General features: G+C 42.7%; 1 protein-coding gene across 5 annotated transcripts in view; it reads left to right on the forward strand.

Annotated features, from left to right (window-relative positions):
• The window catches only part of LOC121304647 (SLIT-ROBO Rho GTPase-activating protein 2-like), a 75741-nt gene that overhangs the window by 24377 nt on the left and 26512 nt on the right, over nucleotides 1-24852 (forward strand). For 4 of the 5 annotated variants that reach the window (XM_041235908.1, XM_041235910.1, XM_041235912.1 and 1 more), the window contains exons 3-5: nucleotides 12603-12795; nucleotides 19046-19208; nucleotides 24442-24504. In XM_041235908.1, the coding sequence (XP_041091842.1) occupies nucleotides 12603-12795; nucleotides 19046-19208; nucleotides 24442-24504 (419 nt within the window). Of the gene's footprint in view, nucleotides 1-11073; nucleotides 11092-12602; nucleotides 12796-19045; nucleotides 19209-24441; nucleotides 24505-24852 lie in introns of those variants that run through there. The other variant, XM_041235911.1, reaches the window with a different exon arrangement.

The following is a 24852-nucleotide window of genomic DNA, read 5'->3' on the forward strand; positions in this document are numbered from 1 at the left end:
TTCCCAATTGGAATGATCTGTCTCGTTTGCAAGGGCATCCCAGGGGACGAAGCAGGAATGCTGTGCACAGACAAGCAGTCATAGATTCTGTGTTGAAAACTCGATAAATACATAAAGAAAACGGCAGCAGCGTTTTGGTCAATGCCTGTTGCTGTAAAAATCTGATTTGCACGTCTTTCGGCAGCTGCCCTCGCTCTTTCTGTTTTTTTTTTTTTTTTTTTTTTAAACCGAAACACTTCAGTTTTTAATGAAATTCAGCTGTTGCCTTTCATACTGAATCTTGACCAAGGAAACCTGAGATTTGCATGTGCTCACAAGGCAGATTCAAAGTCTGGAAAGACTCTCCATTGTGAAATACATGTGCAGATTTGTACAGGTTAATGCATGTGAAGGTTACTTCATGCATATACATATAGTTTTGTTTTTTTGAATGTGGAAGATGCCATGCTGTTGAAGCGATTCCCCCCCCCAGATTCTTGAGTTTGTCTGCTAGGTGCTTCCTCCTTGTAGTCACCTAGCAGATATATAATCACCGTCAGGAAGGGTACAAGAAAGCCCCCTCTCAACCCTCAGTGTCCAGTCAAACTCTCCACCTTTGTGACGGATTGCACCTGTATTTATTTATTCCAGTAAAAAAAGATTTACTGCTTTTTCACAAGCTAAGGGCTAAGACCTACACAGTTGACGTCTTTGTACTGTCCGTTTCCTATCCGCAGCATTCTAATTTCCACAGTCCTTTTGAAAAAAGCGTCTCTTGGAAGAAATAAATGTGTTATTTTTTTATAGTTCATTGTTGGAAACACAGGCTTCTTTTTTGCTACTTAGCTTGATCACAGGACTAATGCGCACACATGACTTCTTGAGTCTTGGGTAAATGGAGCCACTTCCTGTATTCCTCTTGCTTGTAAAGGAAAGATTAGCAGCATCTGAACAAGCAGTGTTTTGACAGTGATTGTTCAGTAAATCAGTGAACACACACTCACGCTCCTGTGGAAAAAGTCAAACCACGATGAAGCAACACATTCGGCTTGTGGTTTGGAGTTTGGTGACTTGTACGATTTTGTAACATTAACAAGTGAAATGTTACCCTTTGTTTAAGAAATACAGATTTATTGTGATGCTAAAATAAAAAGGCTTTTTGCAATCGCAGGGATGCAAGCAGGCTTGTGAAATGTATTGCTCACAAAAGATCGGGTACAGTGACAATTTTGTTCCTTTCCTTGCGTTATGACTAATAGAAATGACAGATTTAATTTCGATCAGCTGTTTTAAAAAAATAATAATAATAATCTGTGCAATTTTTATAGAGACAAGAATGTGTAACTTGTTTATGTATCTCTTTCATACAGCTGGATCTAACAGCTCTGGAACAGCAATTACTGTCCCTGTGGCAGCTGCTGTTGTAAAAACAGGCTTGCATTTCTGTAGTATTCTTCGTTCCTTACAGTACATAGAATACGACATTTTAAATGGTATTTTCTTCCCTGTTATTACTTGCAGTGCTCTGCCTTTTTTAAAGCCTGTTTATCATGCAGCAACACTGCTGTAGAGATCCACTTCCTGTGCCACAGGTAATAGGATCCCACCTGGTGGGGTTTGAATCCCTGTTGCACAGGAAGTGAAAATACAGTGTGGTGGATTTAACCAGTCACAGTGAATGAGACCTGGAAAACAGAGCAGAACCTCTCTGTGGAATGTAATCGTGTGCTGTGTTTATTTAGTTTTTTTGTTTTTTCTCCCACTCGTAACACCCCCGGCCTCTCACTCGACATGTGGGAATAGCAGTTTTTCTGTATACTCACATGTCTGAACAGATGGCGTACCTCTTGGGGTGAGTGCATTCCTAGCGAGTTTTCATTTCAACCCTGGAAGCTGAAGTAAGAGAGGCGTAATGTTTCACAGATGGCACCTATTAATGTGGTGCTTTCGTGTACAAACGTTGACTGCGGTGGCATTCAGAAATTGGGTTTGAAGGTCCCTAAATGGTGCTTTTGTGTTGTTTGTATATTATTACAGTTCCTGAGGTATGTCCCTCAAATTCTGCTCCCGTGTGTCAACCTCTAGACTCTGCTCATGAAACCTATTCCAGTACTGTTATTTATTTTTACTGTGTGTGTGTTTGAAACGCTCTCCTAAGGCTAGTTTTGAAACAGGAGAAAATATTCAAACCTTCTTTTTAAAGAACTCTTTGAGAAGCTTTCATTGACTTGATGAAAGTCTACAGCCAGCCCCTCCTGTAAGAGGCTCAGGGTTTGATAGCTGTGGAGTAATGACTACCTTCCCGTCCCCTGAGCATGTAGGGGGGCTTGAGTATCACAAAACCTTGATGAGCTTCCATGTGGCACAAAGACAGTATGCTACTTTAATAGGGCTGAGTTGACCGTCTGCAAGCCACAAGGCAGAGCATTAATCTGTTAGGATAGTCGTTTGCTTCTAAAACTAGTCAGGCTGTAAATCTCTCCAAAGCAATGGGCCAATTTGTTTATTTAATGTGCTCGCCCTCGTTTCACTTTGTCTCATCAATGCTAAAATTGTAATTCCCTTTCACAGCACTAAATGTATTACATTTGCATTTTGTAAATCAATACAATTTGGCCCATTAGTCACAGCGGCGTTTATTGCTGACACAGGGTTGTTGGCTGTGATGGCATTGCATAGATCATGTCATGTCACTGCCTCCACTGTTCTGGATCACCAGATTGCATCGGTGTGCCATGCCTGTACTGAGCTGAAGAGATGAAGGCTATAATGTTGAAAAGCAATAGTAAAGTACACTGAAAAGTCACCAAAAAATCAAAAGGGTCACAAGTGTTCCTATATTTTTCCAAGACCACTGGAAAGCAGTGGATGAGACACGCTAGTTCCACTGGAACAACTCTCTCTTTTTCTCAGAAATATAGCTACTGTTCTCTTTTTCTCTCTCTCTCTCTCTCTTTCTCTCTCTCTCTCTCTCTCTCTCTCTCTCTCTGTGTGTGTGTATAAGACCAATCAGAAAGCAATCATTTACTGCTGGAGCGTAGGGGGGGGGGGGGGGGGGTTAGTCTCTTAAAGGTACAGAGCGAGCTCTACTAATTGATTTGATTCTGAAGGAGTGAAAGCCCCTTGATGGTTTAGGAATGCCATGGCTCGGGGATGTTACTAAACCCATTAGAGGGTCTCCCTGGGGAGCAATATGAAGAGACAGGGGCTTCTGTTGACTTCCAGCGACAGGACCAGCTAACGCTACAGGCCGCCTTCAACTCACTAGACTTGTGTCAGAGTTTGAATAGGACGGGTTATTTTAAATTCCTGAACAGTGAACCGGTTTATGTCAGATGGAAGGGTGTGTCTTATTGACCCCCAAAGCATTCTTAATCGGCCAAAGCACGTCCAATTGAGATGCACAGAGTACTGCATTACAGTGCTGTCGCTGATTCAAGAAACCATTGTCTGGATTGCATATGATGTGCAGGCTATGTTGTAATTGGAGAAAACGAAGAGTATGTGTATAGTCCCAAATAACTATTAAGCAGAAGTTGTATATCAAATTTAAAAGGACACTGTATACAGTACACATGGACATAAACGGCACAATACCAGATGATGCTGTGATGTGTTCCAATGAACCCTGGCTCTCAAAGGCTTTTATCAACCAGAATATTATTGCACGTCTGTCTGTGTGTGTTACATAATTAAAACATCCATTTGTTTTTCAAGTAAAAGTAAGGTTATCAGTCAGTTTTTTTTTTTTTTTTCTGCAGGATTAGAAACAAAACAAAATGGAGGGCTGCGCTTTTGAATGCCGTGCCAATCCTGTTAGCCAGGAAAGAAAGAAAAGACAGGCGAGACAGATCCGGTTTCTTAGATGACCGTGACAATAGAGCCTCTCTGCTTTTGTTGGGATGCCCCCCTTGCGAGAGCCCAGGCACAGGAAATAATTTGAGGTTGCCAGAGTCGTGTCATTTAACCCTCGCCCTGCTGACTCTTAGACATATTGTAATGGTAACCACTGAGTCGGGGTAAGTGGCATTCCCATGAAATAAAACACCATTCATTCATTACCAATGACAATACCATTAATCACTTTACACAATGTTCCAAACCACCATTTATCTACCAATGGCATACATTATGCGACTCCATTGGGAATATTTGTCATGGGGAGACAACACACACAATTAAAAAGTAAGGGCACCACAGTGTAGTGTGTAGTGATCTCGCTTACCTCGCCCTTTGGTGTTGCACAATAATTTTATTGCAGTAAGATAGCCAAATATAGAGTGTGATCTTTTAAAATCTACAAACAGGTCCTGGTTCAATGACTGCTTTGAAAAACATTCACAGTCATTAAAGTTCTCTACAGCTGTGGCCAAAAGTGTTGCATCACCCTATAGAATGAACTCATTTTGCTTCATGAAGTCAAATGAAACCTGCAGAATAATGTTACGTTAACATATTGAATTACCGCTTTGTTGTTTTCCCATATACTTAACGAAAAACTGACAAATTGACTGACACAATCTAACTTGAAGTACTGTACTACTGTTATGGCTTCCAGTAGACTTTTGTGATATGATTTTGTAGTTTCCTTGATTTGCATGATGTTAAATAAAATATCCAAGTTATGTTCATATAGATTTTTTATTCTCTCAATTTAAAGATTGTAGGTAATGCACACATTTTGGTCATAGCTGTGTACTGGACCAGTAGCCCTGCCTAGCTTCTGAGATAAGGTTAGATCACAGGCTATCACAGGTGCTGCACTGGCCCCAGCATAGTCTACTGGTTCTCAGACTACCCTGGAGTCTCAGAAAGGTTTCAGACGAGCTGTGAAACAATCACAAGCAGATCGACTCGGTTCTTTTGTATTTTTCCTGCTCAGAGAGACCCCAGTATGTACTGGCCACTGTGCATTGCGGTAAATATTTCCTGGAGAGTTGTGTCACTTCCCAGATAGAAAAGGATTTGAGAATCACTGGTCTACTGAATAGCCTTTGATCTCCATCTCTAGCACTAGCATTAAACTATCCACGCACACACAGAGCCATACAGGCTCTCCACTAGCCATAATTAACACTTATTCTCTTGACCAAACAAAGCAAACAAATTGAATTGCCTTGATAAATTGCCCCCAGTACCTTTGTTAGCATTTCCATTAGTCATGGCTTCCCGTACTGCAAATTGCTAATTGACACAAAACCCCCAATCCGTCTGCGGTAATGTGGCGCACGTGTCAGAGCTTTAGCTATCTGTATGAGAGACTGCTGATGCTACCTCCCAAGACGAGACTCGGATAAAATGAGATCGGACAGACATTTCTGCACAGTACTCCTTTTCAATCAGTACCTCATTTTTGAGATTTTTAGATTTATATAGATGCCTTTTTATTCTTTATTTTTTTAATGTCAGTTTATAATTTAAGATGCAAAGTTTTAAATCATGTGCAGATGATTGACATTGGATATTAGAGAGAGAGACTAAAATGATCTTTTAAAAACAATAGTGCAGTTATAATGTCATCCCATAAGGTAAGGAAGTAATGCCAACCAGTTTCAGAACATCTTCTCCAGCTTCAAGTGATCATCCCCCTCTTACTCCGACCTTAACCCGATACATGACCCTTAGGCTGGACTGGGCTGGAAATGAAATGCAGCTGCTCGGGTGAGCATTTCCTGACCTTCACAGAGCTGTACTGTAATGAAACCGCGGGGCTGTTGAAGGAATTGAGCCCTGCAGTGTCCCTTCCCCACAGTAGAGCTGTTTGATTAACGGGTGAAGGGAAAACAACACAACGACAACCCATCCTGCCATGAACTGGGGCCATTGTGGAGCTTCAGCACGGTCACTAATACCTTGCAGATGTTGTTGGGAGCTTTTGTGCCCCGTGATCTTGGTTTACAGCTGGCATCACCCCTATCTCAGGGTCTTCAAGGGCAGCCCAGCTTCCTAAACTGCTTGTCGTTTCATTTGAACCGAGCTTTCATCACATCAGCCTTTGGTAAAGTTTTATGCAGTGTCCTTCCCTGAATTTTATATCTGCCAGCTTTACAGATTAGTTTACTGTTTAGTCTATGGAACTACAAGCTCAGCAAAGTCTTCTTGCATTGAACAATGGGGAAGCATTGTAATTTATCCACCCTTTGTTTTACTATAGAGAGACGAAGAATACATATTATAAATATGTATTATATGTGCTCACAGCGCTGTCCGGCTACAGAATTGACATACTGTAGCTGGACAGTGTGAGCAGCTTAGATATTATTTTGGATTTTGGTTATCGTTCCAGTTTCTTGTGCTTAAAATCGTCTGCTTTCAGATTGTGGAAATGCAACTTTCTGTTTGACTGCAGAAACCGAGAAATAGGGTATGTCTTCAGTGCTGGGGGAAAACACGTGGAGCAAGAGCGAGCAAGCTTACAGTGGTGTGCTGTGCTGTTTTTCCCTGGGGCAAATCTGGATTCTTTCCATCGTTGGCACTGTAAATGATATTGCATCCTATCAGTAATTGGAGTGATTAGTTGGGAAGGAGGAGGACAGAATCACTTCCGCGGCTTTCACACGCAGTTTCCATGGAAACTGTTTTCACAATGGAGGAGGGGAAGGCTTCAGTGATACTGTATCAGTTCTAGTATTTTTCGAGTGTCACTTGTTTTATCTCATTTGTCTCCTAGATATTTTGTTTTTATATGCTGCCAGTAACTCCCAATTGGGACAGATTGGGACAAACGTTGTTAAAATTAACCTTCCTTTTAAGGGGGAATAGCTTCCCTTTGATTCCAATGTGTATTCCAATTTTGTACACAGTGTGCATTTGTTTCAGTCAAATCTTGATGAAGAGGCACAATATGACTCAGATTTTTGTTTTAATGAAATCCTCCCTGTCCAGGAATCTAAAGCACAAGGCCAGCCACAGTAGTGTACCGTTTCAAAGCAAACCCTCAAACGCAAGAGACTTGCTTCTTGAGGTTTCAAAGTGCCTGGGTCAGACAGCGTGCAAGGCAGGAGCCCTGCTGCTACTGAGGTGCCCGTCTGCGCTCCAAAGCCCTCTTCTGGAAGGGAGCAGATCCTTTGCCTTTCCTGTGTCTGTCTCCCCTCAGCCCCAGAGAAAGGGGCCTGGTTTCCTCTTGACCAAGATGAATGGGGATATTTTTACAAATGACGCAAGAAAGAACAGTAGCCTTCCCCCAGGAAAATCCTGACAATTGTCTTTTATTTTTGTTGAGTTTGAATTGAAAAAAGCAAATGTTATTGTCTTTGAAAGGCGGTGGAAAGTTACCAATGCACCTGAATAAGACCTCAATAAGAGCGCCTTCCTTAACTTGTCAACTAGCTGATTCAGAACCCAGAGGTCAACATTTTCAACTCCTTTTCTGCCTAAGCTGCTGCACAAATAAAATATTGTTTGTTGTCGTTGTAGGTTCCAAACCCCCCTGGCGCAGAACAGTAATTGAATGTGTGCTGCGCTGCTCTGCATTCTCAGCTAATTGCTGCTCGTTTGTAGTCTTTGTAATCCGACACCTTTTGTACTGAGCCACTCCGCAGTTCTGCAGATCCCGGATTTTTGGGCGACAATGGCATGTTGGAGAAACAGTTGAACAATTCCCTTTGTCACAGGTTCAGCTTTGGATATATTAAAATGCTGAACCCCGGTCGGGGTTCTGCCCCTGTCAGCAGTAATGACAGATGTGGTAGAAATCTGTGTGATGAGGGTGAAATTTACCACGTGGCAGCTGCCGAGATTCAGAAGGGCTGTCGGATCTGTGTAATCCTGCGTGTGGTTGTAGGCTTACATGTTAACATAGATGTGTGTGTGTGTGCGTGCACGTGTTGGTTTATTATTAAACACTAGCACACAGGTTTAAGTTTTTTGCATTTGGGTAAAAATAAGTAAATGTAAGAATCTTGCAGCACTGTGGAAACTACATGCCACATGCCCACAGAGTGCCAGAACCTCTCCTCTGAATGAGATTTTAAACTGAATAGTCTTGTGACATTCTCCGAGAAAGACGACACTGTCTCTGTGACCCGTAGCGACGGTGCAGCACATGGGTTAAAATAAGGTGTCTCTCTATTCTTTAACAAGCCTGTCAGCTGTGAAAGTGTGTTTTTAAAGAAAATATCCCCTCCCCCACCTCCTCTGTTATTAACTATGGGTTTCCTGCTCTGGGTTTTTGTATTTGTTTCCTTGGAAACACATGCTAGCCTCTCTGCTATGCTGTGTCCTGCTTCCTGTCGACACTAACATATTTAAAGGGGGTGACCCAAGACCCACATTGCACTGTCCTTTCCAGACAGTGTCTAAAGAGATTGTGAGTGTTTGTATACCGGAAAACAGTACAGATCTTTAAACAAATTCTGGGGTCCTGGATGATGCAGAAGCGATGAGCTAAGCTCAGAAGTGCAAAAGACGCCAAATTTTCTGTGGCTGATTCATTTATAATGCACAAAATACTGCTGCAGTCAGCTCTGTTGTACTGTGCACAATAAAAGAAATAAATCATGAAGTCACAGGGCTGCAATGTGTTTAATCCAGTAAGATATGAACCATGGTGCAATGCAGTACAGTATATTTAAAATGTCCTGTCTATTGAAGTGACTGCACTATACAGTAGCAGATGAACAGACATCTTTGCCAGTCACTGCCCGTGTGACAAACACAATATATGGATTCTTGATAGTCTAATATTGTTGCATTTGTATCCTGTGAACATGTCGACAACATTTATACAGAAATTATGGAAGTTAGTTGTACCAGCCAAGGATTTAATGTGCTAATGAAAGCTAAGAAAACTGTTCCCACGTTCGGCATAATCATACTGGTACCATTTTCACGCCAATTTTTGTTTGCTTGCCCATAGTGTGGTTTGTAAGGCAAGCGTAGGGGTTACTGGAGCAGTTTTGGTTTACAGGATTCAGGCTGTATTTCAGGAATCATTCTGAGGAGCACAGTCCTCAGTTTTCTGATGTTTTTCCCATGGTTACTGTGCTTGCATTTGTCATGATTTGCCATGTTTTTAATGTGCTTTTCCATACCTATCTGTTACAAAGCTTAACTGTGCCTTACGCTATACGGTATGCTATGGTAAACTTTTAGAAGTGTGGTTGGTGTAATCAATAACTGGACCTTCATCAGTGATCAGTTTAATTGAATATTACAAGTACAGCATGGTCTGTATTGCCAGACAGCATGCGTGGACTCTCCATTTCATACTGTGTTTATCAGTCATGCCCCTGCTGCTGTCACACATTCTTTATCGATCGTATTTTTAACTTTGTCGGGGCTGTATTTCAGCTTTATTTCAGCATTAGTCACCAGATTGAGAGTTTTGAAATATAGATCTTCTGACTCTTTTCCAAGTTCCTATAATTAAGCAGATGTTAAAGACATGTTTGCGCTCTATTTATAACAAAAAACTTAAGCTGAGCAGAGGCTGTGTGGATGTGACGTCACCAGCTGAGGTTACCAAAATTTAGAATGACGTTGTTTTTTTTTAGTCTCTTGGTTTTCAGAAGGTAAGGAGAGTATGTCACCTGCATGTGTTACCAAAGCTAAGTGTTGCTGCAAAAGGTATTTTGCATTGCTGGAAATACATATAAAGTATTTATTATAGACTGCTGGTTTCATTCATTGCTGAAACCCACCAGTGTGTTTTCACATACTGTATTGCGCTAGTCGGAGTTGAGTCCATTACCATACTCTTGCATCTTTTAAGTCTTTGAAAGGAGTTGACATAGTTAACCCTGAGCAGTGCTTCACAGAGAGTGGTGAGGGGATGGAATGGGCTACCTAGTCATGTTGTTGAGGGGATGAAATGGGCTTCATAGAATGGCCTCCTGGTGTTAGTCTTATGTTCATCCATTGCTGTTGCAGTTGATTAAAATCATAGCTGTGAGGCATTAATTAAAAAGTAATAAATTCAGCATTGAATGCGTCAAAGTGACCAATCCGGGATTGCTCAAGGGATACAGATTTTCTGTTATTATTATTTTATTATGTGTTTATTTAGCAGACCCCTTTATCCAAGGTGACTTACAGAGACTAGATGTGTGAGCTACGCATCAGCTGCAGAGATCACTTACAATGTCTCCGAAAGACGCAGCGCAAGGAGGTTCATGACTTGCTCAGGGTCACACAGTGAGCCGGTGGCTGAGCCAGGATTTGAACTGGGGATCTGCTGTTTACAAGCCTTTTCTCTTTAACACTGGCCCACACAACCTCCTATATTGCTACTGTTGGCAAGCTGTCTGGACCACCACTTGGCCAGTAGGCCTTAGAGGAACGGCAGAAAATGAATGAGGACAAAAGAAAGCAGCTTTTAAAGTATTATTATTATTATTATTATTATTATTATTATTATTATTATTATTATTATTATTATTAACCAAAGTGGGGCAGTGCTATAGGAACCAGTGAGCATGAAACATAAGGAAAGTTCATCTATTTCAATCGGATGAAGTAACCGTCAACAGGAGTGTGATCCACACGGCAATATATCATTTAATAGCTCTTTTCACATATATCCAAACGATTTTAAGTAAAGCACGATCAGTGAGAGCTAAATAAACAGATGTTCACTTTTAACATAATGCTAAGCTCTACAGGAGAGGAAATGCAGCTGCTTTAGCTGGAAAGCAGCAACTTTGGTTTTACTGGCATGGATTGTGTTCTAGCATAGGAGAAGCCTGACCTAGACTAACAAGGCCTTTGGTCTTCCTAGAACCCACTTGTTATGCTGTAAAGGGATAGTAGGGGAATTTCTAGCACAAAAAAAAAACACATTTTAATGCAAAGACACAGCTGTGAAACTGGTGAAGGAGAGTTCAGGAAGTTTCGGTGTCTTACAGAGCAGCAGAATCTGCCTTGAGGAAGTAAGGTTTGTAATGATGTCAGCTTGAAACTTGGCGGTGAAAATAAATGAAAACGACAGTGTGAGACGATGGAGTTCTGTATTTAGTACAGCGCAGTGCACAGACAGCTTTGTCTTGTACGCTGTTGATTAGAGGCACTCTTTCAGCTTGCGTAACTAGCAGAAAGAACGGCAGGACCCCAGTGGACTGTGAGAAATCATGAGGGCTGCGGACATCCAGTTTCTATATAAATGGCAATGCAAAGGTATTTACAGCTTTTTGGGGTAAAATCTTTGCGATCAGTACTGGAGATCAGCTAAACATGAAAGAAGGGCTGAAAAGGGTTAAGAATGCTGTTGGAAATGTACCGTACTGAAAGTGTGTTAAACCTGTAGACTTCATTAAACTAGCTAGGATTTGGACTTGTTCTGAAACTGGGCTTGTTTGTGGCAAATGGACTGTAATATTAGGAATGTAAAGCACTGCATATCGGGAATAACAAAGTGGGATAGAAAAAAACCCCACAGTGAATGAGGCTGAAATAGAGTTGAACCTTCATCATGGGGAAAGGCGGACGGTTTGTGGAATAAGGTATGGGATAACTTACCAAGTGAAATATCAGCAAACGCGATGTATAGAAATGGACCAACCCTAGATAAACAAACTAAGAGGTTCATTTAGGATACAACAGGATCCTTTTATTTGATAAACCGGTCTTTCATAATACCGTCACCAGCCATTACAACCATTACAGGTAGTGAACCTTCAGGACCTTGCAATACATGACTTACAGTACACACACACACACACACACACACAGAGCTTTGTAGACCTTGAGCTCTGTCGACTGGGAGTGCTTGACACGATTGAAATCCATCCTGTCTGCTTTTGTTAGTGAAGAGATAAAAATAGGAAGGCATTTACTACTCGCGCAGCAGCGTCTACCTGTGTTTGTATTGTCAGCCAAAAGCCCAGAAGGCGGCCGTTGAAGGATTTCTGTTCTAATGCACATACACCATTGTAATTACCAAGTAACTGTTTGGAGACTGCAGTGTAATTATTAATACGAGGGTTGGTTATTAACGATCTCCTGTAGCTGCTGTATTAAAGACTTGCTTGTTGGATGTTTCACTTGAATATGACAGTGTAATAATACAGGTGAGACTCTGATGTGATCTTCCCTGCAAACTCCAAAGCATTTGTTTGTGGACGTGGGCTTGTTAGGTTTGAGGATGGAGTCTGGTGTAAAAAGCCACCCAGCCGTCTTCTCTGTGCAGCCCTCGTCTATGAGGCGACTGCAGCTGCTCACCGCCTCTTGTTAACCTACAGTAGGGCTAGAGTTGTGTGCTCAGGATTAAACTGTGTTTTATATCTTTCACTGCAGCACTGCAGACTAGTCTTTCAGATAAATTCATTGAGCAGTTTACATCAGGATACAGCAGTGTGAGCTTCCCTACACCCCTCCCCAGCTAATGTGCCTCAAATACCCTTCTGCGACTCCCATTGCATGGGATCTTGACCCATTCCTGGTTTTACTATGAACTTAGTAAGTAAGTAAGCTTTTTACCTATACACTGTGGCTAATCGAGCTTGTTGTAAAACCTGAAATGAGTGAACATGCTATGCAATAAGAGTTTCCATCCCTGTGCAATGCAGCTGTAGAGCTGATTGGAGGGAGCTGGAATTAAACTACTTTTGAACCGTCTTGTATTGGTTCATGCAGATTCCATAGAGTATACAGTGTTTTTATCTCCTCTCTCTTTCCCTCCTTGCCAGAGATCCGTGCCCAGCTGCTGGAGCAGTTAAAATGCCTGGACCAGCAGTGCGAGCTCCGGGTGCAGCTGCTACAGGACCTGCAGGACTTCTTCAGAAAGAAGGCTGAGATTGAGATGGACTACTCTCGCAACCTGGAGAAGCTGGCCGAGCGTTTCCTCACCAAGACGCGCAGCACCAAGGACCACCAGTTCAAGTAAGGGACTCGCCTCGGCTCTGTGTTTGGGATTTATTAAATTAATTTCCTCCGGCCAGTCAGACTTTTGCCTTCCAAGTCATGATCATCTTGAAGATGGACAATGTTAAAAATATTGACCAAGGTGTGATCCAAACACTTGATTTAATAGCTAGGCTTCCTCAGACACCAAAGGACAGGGACTAAAGCAAGTCTGATATCAAGCAGCGTTTATGGGGTACTTTCTTTTAGTCCTCAGCCGTTAGCGGTAGAAGCCACAATATACAGTACAGGGTGTTATGTCCCAGAACAGGAGCTCAAAATTTCATACTGCTGAGGAGTCTGACATACCTTCCCCCCACCCACCCCTCCACTCCCCCACCCTCACTCCCTCCTGTCTAAGGTGGGGGGGGGTTCATTCGAGGCAATCCATAAGGCCGTGCGGTCAACGTCAGTAGTCCATCAGTAGTGCATTTCTCTGCCTCTCTGGTGGACCGGGTCACATATTAGGGTCACATATTAGCCCACTATGGAAAAGTACATTTTAAACACCCTGTCTCAGTACAGATCTGCCTTGGGTGTCTAATACACTTTAATGCTAATACTCCTCTCCCAAGGAATTTACTCACACTAGATTAAGAGTTCTTTCAAAGGATCTGCTGCAGGCCCAGTGGCTTAATTCAGCATAATTACGGGATGAGAATGAAGCTTCTTCCGGTTGTTTACTCGAGAAGGATCTCTTGCCTGCCCAGGAAGAACAGTCGCCAAGAGAGAGCTGGAGAGCAACAGAGAGGCTTTCCTGTCAGGGTGAGGCTTTGCTGCTCTTTAAACAAGATGATAAAGAAAGCAGATAAGCTGTGCGGGAGAGGTTTTTTATGAAGACCTCTCTAGATGAGGCTGGATGTGAGCAGCACATGACCTGGGAGAGAATAAAAACACACCAGACCAGGTATTGCTCTTTGTGATGACAGGAGAAACTGTTGAACTGGCCAGTTTATATTAAAGCATAGTCTTCTTCCACTTAGATTGTTTATCTGAATGACCTTGTTTGTTTCAGCAGTACAGCTTTATTGTAATGAATAGCTGTACTCTGAACTGACACAGGAATACTGGAGTCTTTATTTTCTGCAAAGACTTCCCAGATTGGGACCAGGGGGGAAATTACACTTAAAAGTTTAAGGGCTAAAGTTTAGAATGTTTAAGAAAGCAGTGTTTTACTATTTCAGCTGATTGATGCATTTGGGGTTTCAGTTTCATGTTCCTGTTTTTCAGGTCATGTGAGTTAGTGAAAATACCAGTCAGATGAATCCGTATACCTGTGCTGGGATGAGGTGCATGGTTTTGCATGGCACCCGTGTGAGAAATGTTAGGGTGACCTGGTTCTGAGGCTATAACAAGACACATAGACATTAAAATTGTAAATGACAGCTGCATAATGATGAGTCAAAATGGTACGGCTGATAAAACCTTAAATACACACCTTATCAGAAATGCCTTAAAAAAGCATTGTGGTTGTACCGCTTTAAATAATTGACGTTGCTTTAAATAATTCAGCTCTTGCATCAGGTTTTGCCTCCTTGTCCCGCAGCTTCCCGCTGCTTTTTCATCTCAGTCGGGACGCTAAACCTGAGACTAGACAGCGTTCCCTGCAGACAGCTGTCAGCTACAATTAGAGGAGGGGTGTCTGAGCAGCGGCCTACAGGCTGTACCTCTGCCTGGAGCTCATCTGCTGTCTCATAGGCAGGAACTAGTAAACACAGCCTCCATGCTGTGCCTGGCATGCCCACTGCCCGGGCCCATGTAAACAACAGATGTTCAAGCACCGATTGTGTTAATTATAGCGAGTTTGACTATCTCAGTAGTCTTTTAAGTATGAGACAGCAAAACAACGTTCTTAGGGATAGGCCTTCTGATCCCTTAATCCAGCAATTTCTTTGCAGGGCTGTACTGTGTTTGGACTGTTTGGTTGGTGGTTGTGCTTCTGAAAATGAATCCGGATTGATGAATCTTGCTCATGCACATACTGTAGTTTGAAAATATTGAATTCTGTGCATTCATGTATATTTAATCTCAATAACAAACCAGCTGCTATAATAATAATAAATAAAAAAAAAGTCAGGCCTTCCCCAGTAAAGTCCTGTTTATTTAATTGAAGATATTCAGAACATTTGCATGGATGTTGGATCCTTCAAAGAAAGACTGGATGCTGTCATGAATAATATTGTGTAACCTGCTTTGTGACCACAATAAGACCTTTTTGGAGGAAGGGCGGTCCGTCTAGCCATGGATTCCCAGAGGTTTCATTTCACCTACTAACCTGGTTGGGTTTTTTATTTTTTTTTGGTGCTATCGGACCACGCTGGCACCAAAGCGAGCGAGCATAAGTGCGCTGAACGGCCTTTTCTCATTCTTGAATTTCTTATGTTCTTATGTCCTGCATCTGTTAACAGGGGTTAAAGAACCCAGTATTCTTTTTTTTTTTTTTTTCAGCCTGGACACTGGAGTTAACAGCCCTGGTGTTCTATGAAAGGTGACCTTGAAGCTTAGTTGTTCAAAGGCAGGACCTCCAGTACCTTCTAGCACCATGCTGTGACACTGACTGAGTTCTGGCCCAGAAGGAAAGGTGGCTTGCATTCACTGAACAATATCATTAGCATTTGCTTGCATGACTGTGGCATACATACAGTATACTACAGGTACTCCTCAGGCTGTTTGACTACCCATACTAGGCTGAAGGACATTAATGACAAGCCTCTTGGTGCCGATGACACTGCCCCTCGACGGGAGATCCTGTCTGAGGGGACAGGACTCGCTCAGTCAGCAAGGGCGTCTGCTGAGACTACAAGGCTCAGGGGCACTTGAAGGAGAGTGTTGGCAGGACGTCACAGTGCCAGCCCACAATCAACAGAACCTGCAGTGCAGCAGTCTGTTATGATGGCATCTTCATGTACACACCCTGCCAGAATCAGAGAGCACTTTGTTCAACACACCTAGTTGTACAGGAGTAGGAAAGGACAATGCATCTACCCCGTTTCTAACATTGGGAGATATGCCTGGTCTGTGAGTCTCTCCTTTTTGCAGTACGTATTTCATCCCTAGAGATGCAGTGCCTGACTTGGGCGAGGTGTTTAAGTCTGTATTTAAAGACTGCTTTTAGGCTGTCGCTCGAGCGTGGTGAGTCGGTTTGACAGCTAGGTAAATGCAATTCCCTTCTTCACCGGTTTTGATACAGTGCTGTGTCTTTCTTCAGGTCTGCTTCTGCCAGCCTGCTGGTGCCCAGATAAAATCCCAAGTATGTCTCTGCACTGTGCATTCCCATCCCGCTGGCTTGCTTCCCTGGAAGAGCATGTTGTTGTGGCTGTGTCGCATCCTTGATAGCTCTGTCTTCTTGACCTTGGTATATGTGCTATGCACTGGCTTTGACCTAGCAGCAGGCTCTGCTGACAGCTGGGAGCATCCGGACTTAACCCTTGCCAGTGTGAGTCAGCAGTGTAAGAAATGCTGGAAATGTTTCCCCATTCCTCCTGCACTTTCTCACTTGCAGCCAGGCTGTCAAAGCTGAGTGACCCTGGCATTCCAGTCACCGGCTCCAGGCTAGTCCGCAACACTTTTTAGTTTCAGCCAGACAGTTTTTGCAAATAGAAATACATTGAGTAAGCTACTGCTGTTAAAGTTGTGGTGTCCTGTTAAGTGTTAAAGTGTAATTCCTGGAAGCATGTTATCCACATTCTTCCTTAGTTTAGGCTTCTGTGCATGGTTCACTTTATGAGAAAGCCAGCCTTTCTTTTTCACTTGCCAGTGTGTTAACATTATCCAGTGGTCATCCATAGGTATTAAACACTCATTAGGGGTGAAATTAGAAATACTAAAAAACTGAAATTCACTGTCTTAAAAAAAACTTCCAGTTGAAACTTTTTTTTTTTTGTATGCAATGGGCGTTACATGATTACATTTTACTGTCTGAGGTTTTTCAACATGGGATGCTGTATGTGCAGGGTGCTATAGTACAGTATATACTGTAAATTTATCTGATCTAGTATTGCTATGCAAAATCTTGCCAATCCAAGTTGCTTGGGGTGCAGATCGGTTTCAGTTCCTGCTTTCAAGCAACACAAGAGTGGCGTCTTGGTACAAGTTGCATTGCATGTCCGATTTGGTTTTCTGGTTTTGAATTCCATGCTACAGTAGGAATAGAGAAGTTCAGCTCTCTATTCTATTTGCACATTTACTGTATGTAAAATCGCTCCACATGTTTCATACATTGTAATCTTGGACAAAACGTATAAAAGGCTACTCGGTTTGACCCGAGTTAATAGTGGCAGTGAAGCTGGAGAGTGTTGTGGGATGCATTTAAGGGGCTTCTGTTTTACAATAATGTACAATAGATTTGTAAAAATAAAAGTACTGGAATTGAGATCTTCCCTGCAATCCTGCTGTAATACACAAAGACCCAGTATGATCTGTGCAGAAACCACCCACCCGGCTTTCCCAGCGGCTGTGAGACTCCACTTCACTCACGACTCTGTGCACTTGCAATGAACCCAGTTGTCCAGCTAGCAATATTGACATTGAGCTTGAGGTGTTTTGGGGAGTTGCATGACTTGATAAATGAGCCACGGTACATGTGTCTGAGGCACACACAGTTTGAGACTGTCTCAATCCAATGTGCGTGCTATAGGGGCTCTGCGAACAGACTGGCTTGTGTGGGGCTGTCAGGCCAAGAAATGCAGGACTCAGAATGGCGAGTGAGTGCGCTGGTTTGTTGTAAAACAAATAAAAGGTTTGAGCAAAACTGAAACAATCCCTGAACTCAAAACAAAACTGCACGTTGGCCAAAACAAACAGACAGACAAAACGGTGAACGCAAACCCCAAAACATGTATCGTGCTGGAGCTTCCAGCGCGATCAGCAATTGTTTTTACTTTTTGTTTTTGTTTCTCCCGACTCTCGCCGTTCTCGCCACACTAACAACCACCCTGCGTGCGTGAAACGCTTGCTCTTTTTTGTGCAGCTGTTCCAAGACTCGATTGCTAATCAAGCATAAAATTGAATCTCAGTCTGCACGTGAGCTAATTGTGCGCTCCCCGTGCACCCATACAAATACACACTTTAATCTGCACATGAAGCGATTGTGCAATCCCAGTGTCTAAATACAAATACACATTTTAAATCACCTGTGCTACATAACCCACACTTCGTGCAGCACTACATGCATGCATATAAACATCCCACATACGACATAAAACACAAAATACACACAGGGGCGGGGCACTCTGTCACCAGCTCCCATGCTGGCTGGTGCTAAGTGATCATGGGACTCCAATCACCGGAAGCAATCCCAGTCGTACCCCAAGCAGAGTTCAATTTCCAGCAATCAGAAATCCTTTCCAGTCTGTGGGAATCACACTTAACTTTTGGATATGTCTTTTTTTCATAGATTAAAAAATAAATAAATAAATATTTGGAATGGAATGGAATTGGAATTGGCCTGTAAATGGTTTTTGTAAAGAGGTGTTCAGGAAGGAGTGTCCTTTGCTTTCTGGAGGTTTTGATCCTGTTGGTTTTGCACCACTCATCTGCGTGTGTTTTGTGCTCGATTTTTTTATAGTGCTTACAGGGGGAAAAAAAATCAATAGTTATGAAAGCGTGACAAAATCTATTTTATGAGGACTTGGACCATGACCCTGTATTGTTTAAAAATGTATTTCAAACATCAGTTTAAAGAAAGCTGTCAGTGCTGGTGTATTGAGTTTAGCCTCAGTAACTTTCATTATTGTATGATCCCTGTGCCCATTTGGAGTTCAGAATAGTAAATCAACACTAAGTGAAAGTCAGTGCAAAATCTTTATAGACAAACATGTGTCATTGTGTGTGTGCCTTCCCAATGCCCTTTGCACAACCTGACCTATACCAAAGAGATTATTCCCGTTCTTGAAATGATTTCATCAACTTGCCTTTATTTATCAAGTTACTGTGAGGCCTGAATTTATCAGGGGTCACCAAACAAACAAAATATTTGTGGCAGCTTGTTTATCTCCTTCAGTGCTGCAGAGGTGGTTACAGGTCTATGATTTATACCGCTGAATTGCAGCAGTACTGTTTATTTTCTGAGCAGCGTGGAATTGCCATGGCAAGCACTAAAGCATCTCTCATCTTTAATTAGACATGTGTTGTTGAATCTCAGCCCCACCCTTAGGAAGAGAATGCCACAGAATGCTTTGCAGTCTCTTGGCCTCAGTGGTGTTCACAGTGTCCTGGTTGTTGCTTGCAGGAAGGACCAGAACGTGCTGTCACCGCTGAACTGCTGGAACCTGCTGCTGAGCCAGGTGAAGAGAGAGAGCCGAGACCACGCCACGCTGAGCGACCTCTACCTCAACAACATCATCCCCCGCTTCGTCCAGGTCAGCGAGGACTCCGGACGCCTCTTCAAGAAGGTAACAAGCAGCCCCCAGCCAGCCCTTCACAGAGAACTCCCTGTAGGTCTTCTCATTGTGCTTCTGTTAGAACCCCTTTCCAAATTCAAGCAGCATTCACTGAAAATGTATTGTGACAAATGTGGTGTTATTGGGGCAACTTTGTCACTATTTCGGGATCTTTTCTCTGTTTTTATTTTCCCGCTGCGTCCCTTCGCAGGAGGTCACTGTCCTCAATCAAAAGAAACAAGAGCTTGATGGGAGGTTGTGTGACACACGGCTCTCAGGAAGTTGAACAGATCAGTCTGAAGAGTGATTGCTCTGAGATGAACTGCTGTGCAGTATGGTAGTTAGTTGAGTCAGCCAAGAAAAGGGTTTGGTGTGTAACAAAGCAGCAACAGGAATGTGCACTAAAGCATGTGGATGGACTCTGGATGGATGGGCTCCACTTTATTAAAACCCTTAATGAAAGGTTACCCGTTCATCTAAGTATCTGCCATCAGGAAACACGATGCATCCCTCAAGAAAAGCAGAGGCAGCTTTTTTTAAAATCCAGTTTAACTGAAACCGAGCATCTACAGATGAAAGGCGTTCTGTACAAAACCACAGCTCGAAGGCCTCATCTCATTTTTTAAAGTGTTTAACGTAATTGAATTGAATTTGATTGCCAGTTATCAGAGGTTATGCTCGGGTCAAGTCTCTTACTGTAGAATAATCCTGTTCAATAAAATAAGTAACCTTCTGTTCTGCTCCCAGTCTGTTAGCGGAGCAGTGTCATGCTTGCTTCCTCCCACGTGTCAAGTTTTGCCTTCTGTAAAGATCAGCCAATGCTACTGGACGCAGTATACAGCATAGGTCCCAGTGGCTGAATCTGACTCAAATGATGTGGGGCTTTTACAAGGTTACACTGTTTTATTACATCATTGACCTGTGTTTATAGAAGAGTGAGACTTCTCCATTTCAAGTGTTAATGCTGTATTCCTGGGAGAAACACTTTCTGATTAACTTCTTATAACTTTCCTTTGGTATTGGGGTTTATTGGGCCTAAGTACTTGCCATGGCTAAATATATATATTTTTAGATTATATACCTTATATTTAGTGATCTCATAAAATTTAGTCTGGTAATACCCAAGTCACACAGGCTGGTTCATTCCCAGCATTCCCAGTGGTGAGCAGTGGTCCTGGTTCTCACAGGTGTGTACAGCTCAAGGAGTCTCGTGTGTGTGTCTCTTGCGCTCTCTCTCTCTCTCTCTCTCTCTCTCTCTCTCTCTCTCTCTCTCTCTCTCTCTCTCTGCAGTCCAGCTGGTTGCAGACTGTTGGGCCATGCCTCTCTCAGTCCTTCTCTGTCATTCCCACTGTCCTTTTATCTTCCTCATAAATTTCACCATCTGGAAATAGGCTGAGTTAGTAGATTTACTTTAAGACTTGAGGTATGTCTCTTGGCCGTTTCCTATGAGGGTCGTAAAAGAAAGACAATAGGAGAACAAGGTGAATAGTAACCCTGTAAAACACAGAGGCTTAGGACAAGAACTGCAGATCAGAACCAAATTCAGTGAAGTGTCCGTACTCATCCTGTAAATTTTAATCGCTGATGATTCTTTGTTTTCAGTTTCCTTTGTCTTGCTTCCCTAAATATTTTGGCTCTAAGCTGAAACGGTACAATTTAATCGGACGAGGAATGTGGAGCACAGGGCTGTAAAGATCTCTGACCATCATCATCACCACCTCCAGCCCTGTCCGCTGAGCGAAAGAGGGGGCAATAGGGTGGGGACACACCGATTTGGAAAGGTGACGTTCCTGTCCAATATCTAAAGAGGCTTTACCACTGTTAACTATACTGGTTCACATACAGACCCTCGCCCCAGGACAGACCCTCCCAACAACAAACACAGCGTTTCATTTGGGGGCAGATATGTTGCTGCTCTTTTTTTAAAAGCTTCCAGAAACAGATTTTTTTTTTTTTTTGATCTCTTGACAGATGAAGTGAAACTTGAGCAGCTGTGTGTTTATCATCTCTACACAGGAAAAAGCAGAGTGTTGAATTATAATTTGGAAATGTGTTTTTATTATTTCCGCATTGTCACGTAAAAAATAAATAAATAAATAAATAAGTAAAACTAACAAACGCAGAGTAAAGATTCAGTTGCCAGTTTTTATCCTAAAAAGACTCCTGCAGTCAAACCCTCATTTCCCTGACACATAACAATTATAAAAAGGATAAATAAAACCTAGAACTTTGTCGTATGCAAATTGAGGATCTCGCATTCTCAATTTCTAGCGCGGCAGGATGTAAGCCACGCTCAGTTTACACTTGCCTTAATCCGTCAATCATTGAGCCTTATTTATCTATTAGTTTATTTATTGTTGAATTTTGCTGCCCGTGAATGATAGGTGCTGCAGAGACAAAAGGGACAACACAAACGGCGGCAATGTGTGAGCAGTCTTGAAGTCCTCAGTGGACTGAGGGAGCCACCGTTTCATAGAGGTAGCAATTCAGCCACTGTGCCTGGATTACCCTACTCTTAACCTGTAACCTTTCGCTTGGAACTCAGGCTTTCTGCGGTGAAAGGTCAGTGAATAAACTCAAGCAACAACTAGTGCAGGGTTGCAGTTATGCAGGTCCAACCAGGTGGAGATTAATCAACAGATGTGCACAGGATGCATTCATTCCTGTGACCCGTCCGCTTCTCAAGGATGTCCTGTGCATGTTTATTAGGCAGGGGAAGTAAAGGCTTGGACAAGGTCAGTGTAGCCAGGGCAGATGTGTTGGCTTCAGCAATGGCACCACCGCTGCCTTTGTCTAAAATCATGCCTGGGAGGTCTTTAGAGAGGTAAAGCCTATGGACAGAGAAGCACCTCCTAATGTGTCTGTCCTGGGAGTGCTGGACAGGGTCTACAGTCACACTAAGCAGGACCCTCCATGGGGCTGTGCCCCCTCCCACCGAACACCAAGCTGGCTCTTGAACCAACAGTGAGAGAAATGGAGAAAAACAGGAATATAAAAACAAAGTAATACATTTAATAACTTCTTCTTATACGTAAACCGTAGACTGGAGTAAACACTTAGTAAACACACACCAGTGTTTGTGCTGAATTTCTTTTTTTCAGACTAGGGTATGTGAGAGAGAATTAATACTGTGACCGAACAGAATTTGCCAGACTGGAATTTGGAAGGTTAATGTTTTCTCATAGCTAGCTTAGCAGCTGCACCCCTAGGTGAGTCTCATATCATTTACACTGTTACTGAAGTGCGCCTTTTAATTAAAGTGAAACATATTTCCGTGCTAGCATCTAACTGGATGCAAACTGTTGTCAAATAGTTGAAATATTTCTCCACACATTGTTTTGTTTTGCTGGGCTTGGCTTCAGGGCGATGGATACAGTTGCGAAATCAACACAATCGGTCGCGTTGTTACTTGTAATTCATTACCAGATACTACAAACTGTGTTATAGATCCTTAAAGAAGTGTAGAGCATGTTTTCAGTGTAGGGTTCCTAAACCTTGTCTTGTGACTCGCTGGACCGAGAGTTTTTTCTCATTGGAATTGACAGCACTCTTGTCATCTCCCCGGAGATTAAATGAAACCACTAGACTTTTTTAGGTTTTGCTCGGTTTTGATTCCATTTGTCAAATAAACGTTCAGGAGAGAGGGGATTCATCACATGATGGTCATCAGGCCTGTCCAGTGGTGTTGGGTTGTGTGAGCTGCTGGTGATAAATCACCATGCTCCAGCATTGCTCTAAATGCATCGGGTAAAGCCCTGCTTAATGTTGAACCCGTCATACATGATGCATAGTAATAGCCACCCTACTTCCCTGATCTGATATCCTTCTGTAATAAAAAAAAACAAAAAAACAATAATAATAAACTCCCGTCGGTCACACATAGGGAAGAAAATCCCCAAAGTCCAAGAGTAAAAAGTTTGGTTTACATATGTGGCCAAAAGGTTGCCACTTAGCTTCAGTTATCAGAAGCTGTTTGCATGAACTCTGTGGGGTACAGGAATTAGCCCTGCCAAGGTTAAAAAAAACATAAATGCATCAGAAATTGAAAAGTGTACATGCTATGACGGAAGGGGGTTCTGTCAGAAACTGAGATTCGTTAAAAGGTAAAGACTCCCTGAAAGCTCACTTCTTCAAGCAGGAGATCAGATTCACAGGAATTCCTAAGCCATGAAGCGTTCGTCGGAGCTAACGCGCCCTCCACTTGGATGACACTGGATCCTCTTCACAACCCCCCACCCCCCCCATCCTCTCCTTCGGGATCTCATTTGTTATACCACGACAGGCCCAGTATATTGTTCTCTGGCTCTGTTCAAATGCATTCGATTTATCATTAAAGCATCTATCATGCATCGCTACGTGACCCCTGGAGGTCAGCCGCCAGAACCGCAACGCTGGATTGGTTAAAGCCATCACTGCACTAAAGCACAAGCTCCACTAGATGCCATCTGATGAGTGGAATCAGTCATTTAGCAAACGATTCCATGTGGATATACGATGCGCTGTCCCTGCAAGGGAATGTTCTTTTATAATGTCCGAGGCAGTGCCAGCATTGCGTTTCTGTATGCGAGTCCTGCTCTTCTAGCAGCCAGGAACGCTCATGCATTCTCCAGTGATTTCTTGCACCGCTGAGCACGAGGCATTGAAGCCGGTGGTGCTGTTATTGCTGTCTGACATTATTATATTTTTATAAGGCATGTTGGATGTGCAATGACCGGTTTTTATTAGATTGCAAACCAAAAAAAAAAAAAAAAACGGATCATGCTGGGAAGCAGACCTGGGTCCAAACTGCTAACTGCTTTCCTCTTTAGTGCAATAAAGCATATGCTTTTTGTATTTCATTATCATTTTTGTATGGAGCGGTGGACGGATGGAGCTTATATTATGCTTGGCGTTAAGCACTAATTTAAAAAAAAATGAAAGCCAGAACAATATTTATACAAAGCAGATTACCTGCAAACTTCCCTTGGCTGTTTGACAAAATATTCGTTCTTATATAATCTAATCCTGAATTATTACTGTACCTAAACTCAAATGATCAGCAGCCAACCCTATCAACCCCACTACAAAGCAAGACGGCCCGTCTCGTCATCCTTGTAATGTGACCCTAATTGATCCGCAGTGGTGGGTCCATTCAATTTGTCAGCTAAATAATAATGGGGGGGTAATTAAATCGGGAGATTAAAAGGCAGTTTCAGCCCCATTTAACCTGCTTTTTTCTTTTTTGCCCCCCCCCCCCCCCCCCCAGAGCAAAGAGGTGGGCCTGCAGCTGCAAGAGGACTTGATGAAGGTTCTCAACGAGCTTTACACGGTAATTCAGATTGATTTCAAAGAATGAAAATCACAGTAAAGAGCTTCTAAAGGGCACTTGTACTTTTCCATAATGATCCTATTTTCAGTTAATCTGTTTTATAGAGTATTCAAGCGATCGGCTGTCTAACCCAGTGAATCGTCTGTGCATCCGGGGGAAATTTTCAGATTTGTGACTGTCAGGGATGGAGCTTAAAGATCATCAGACCTCAAGTTTTTGTTTGCTGCACTGTGCGTATTGGTTTTTATAAGAATCAGCAGCATGAAACGAAGGTCTGGCTTGTGTGGACTGCCTTGACTGGAAGAACCTGGTTTCTGGTGTGCGTGGGGCTTGTTTTCGTGTTGTGGT

The sequence above is a fragment of the Polyodon spathula genome, chromosome 39, assembly GCF_017654505.1.
Source record: "Polyodon spathula isolate WHYD16114869_AA chromosome 39, ASM1765450v1, whole genome shotgun sequence".
NCBI classification, from domain to species: Eukaryota; Metazoa; Chordata; class Actinopteri; order Acipenseriformes; family Polyodontidae; genus Polyodon; species Polyodon spathula.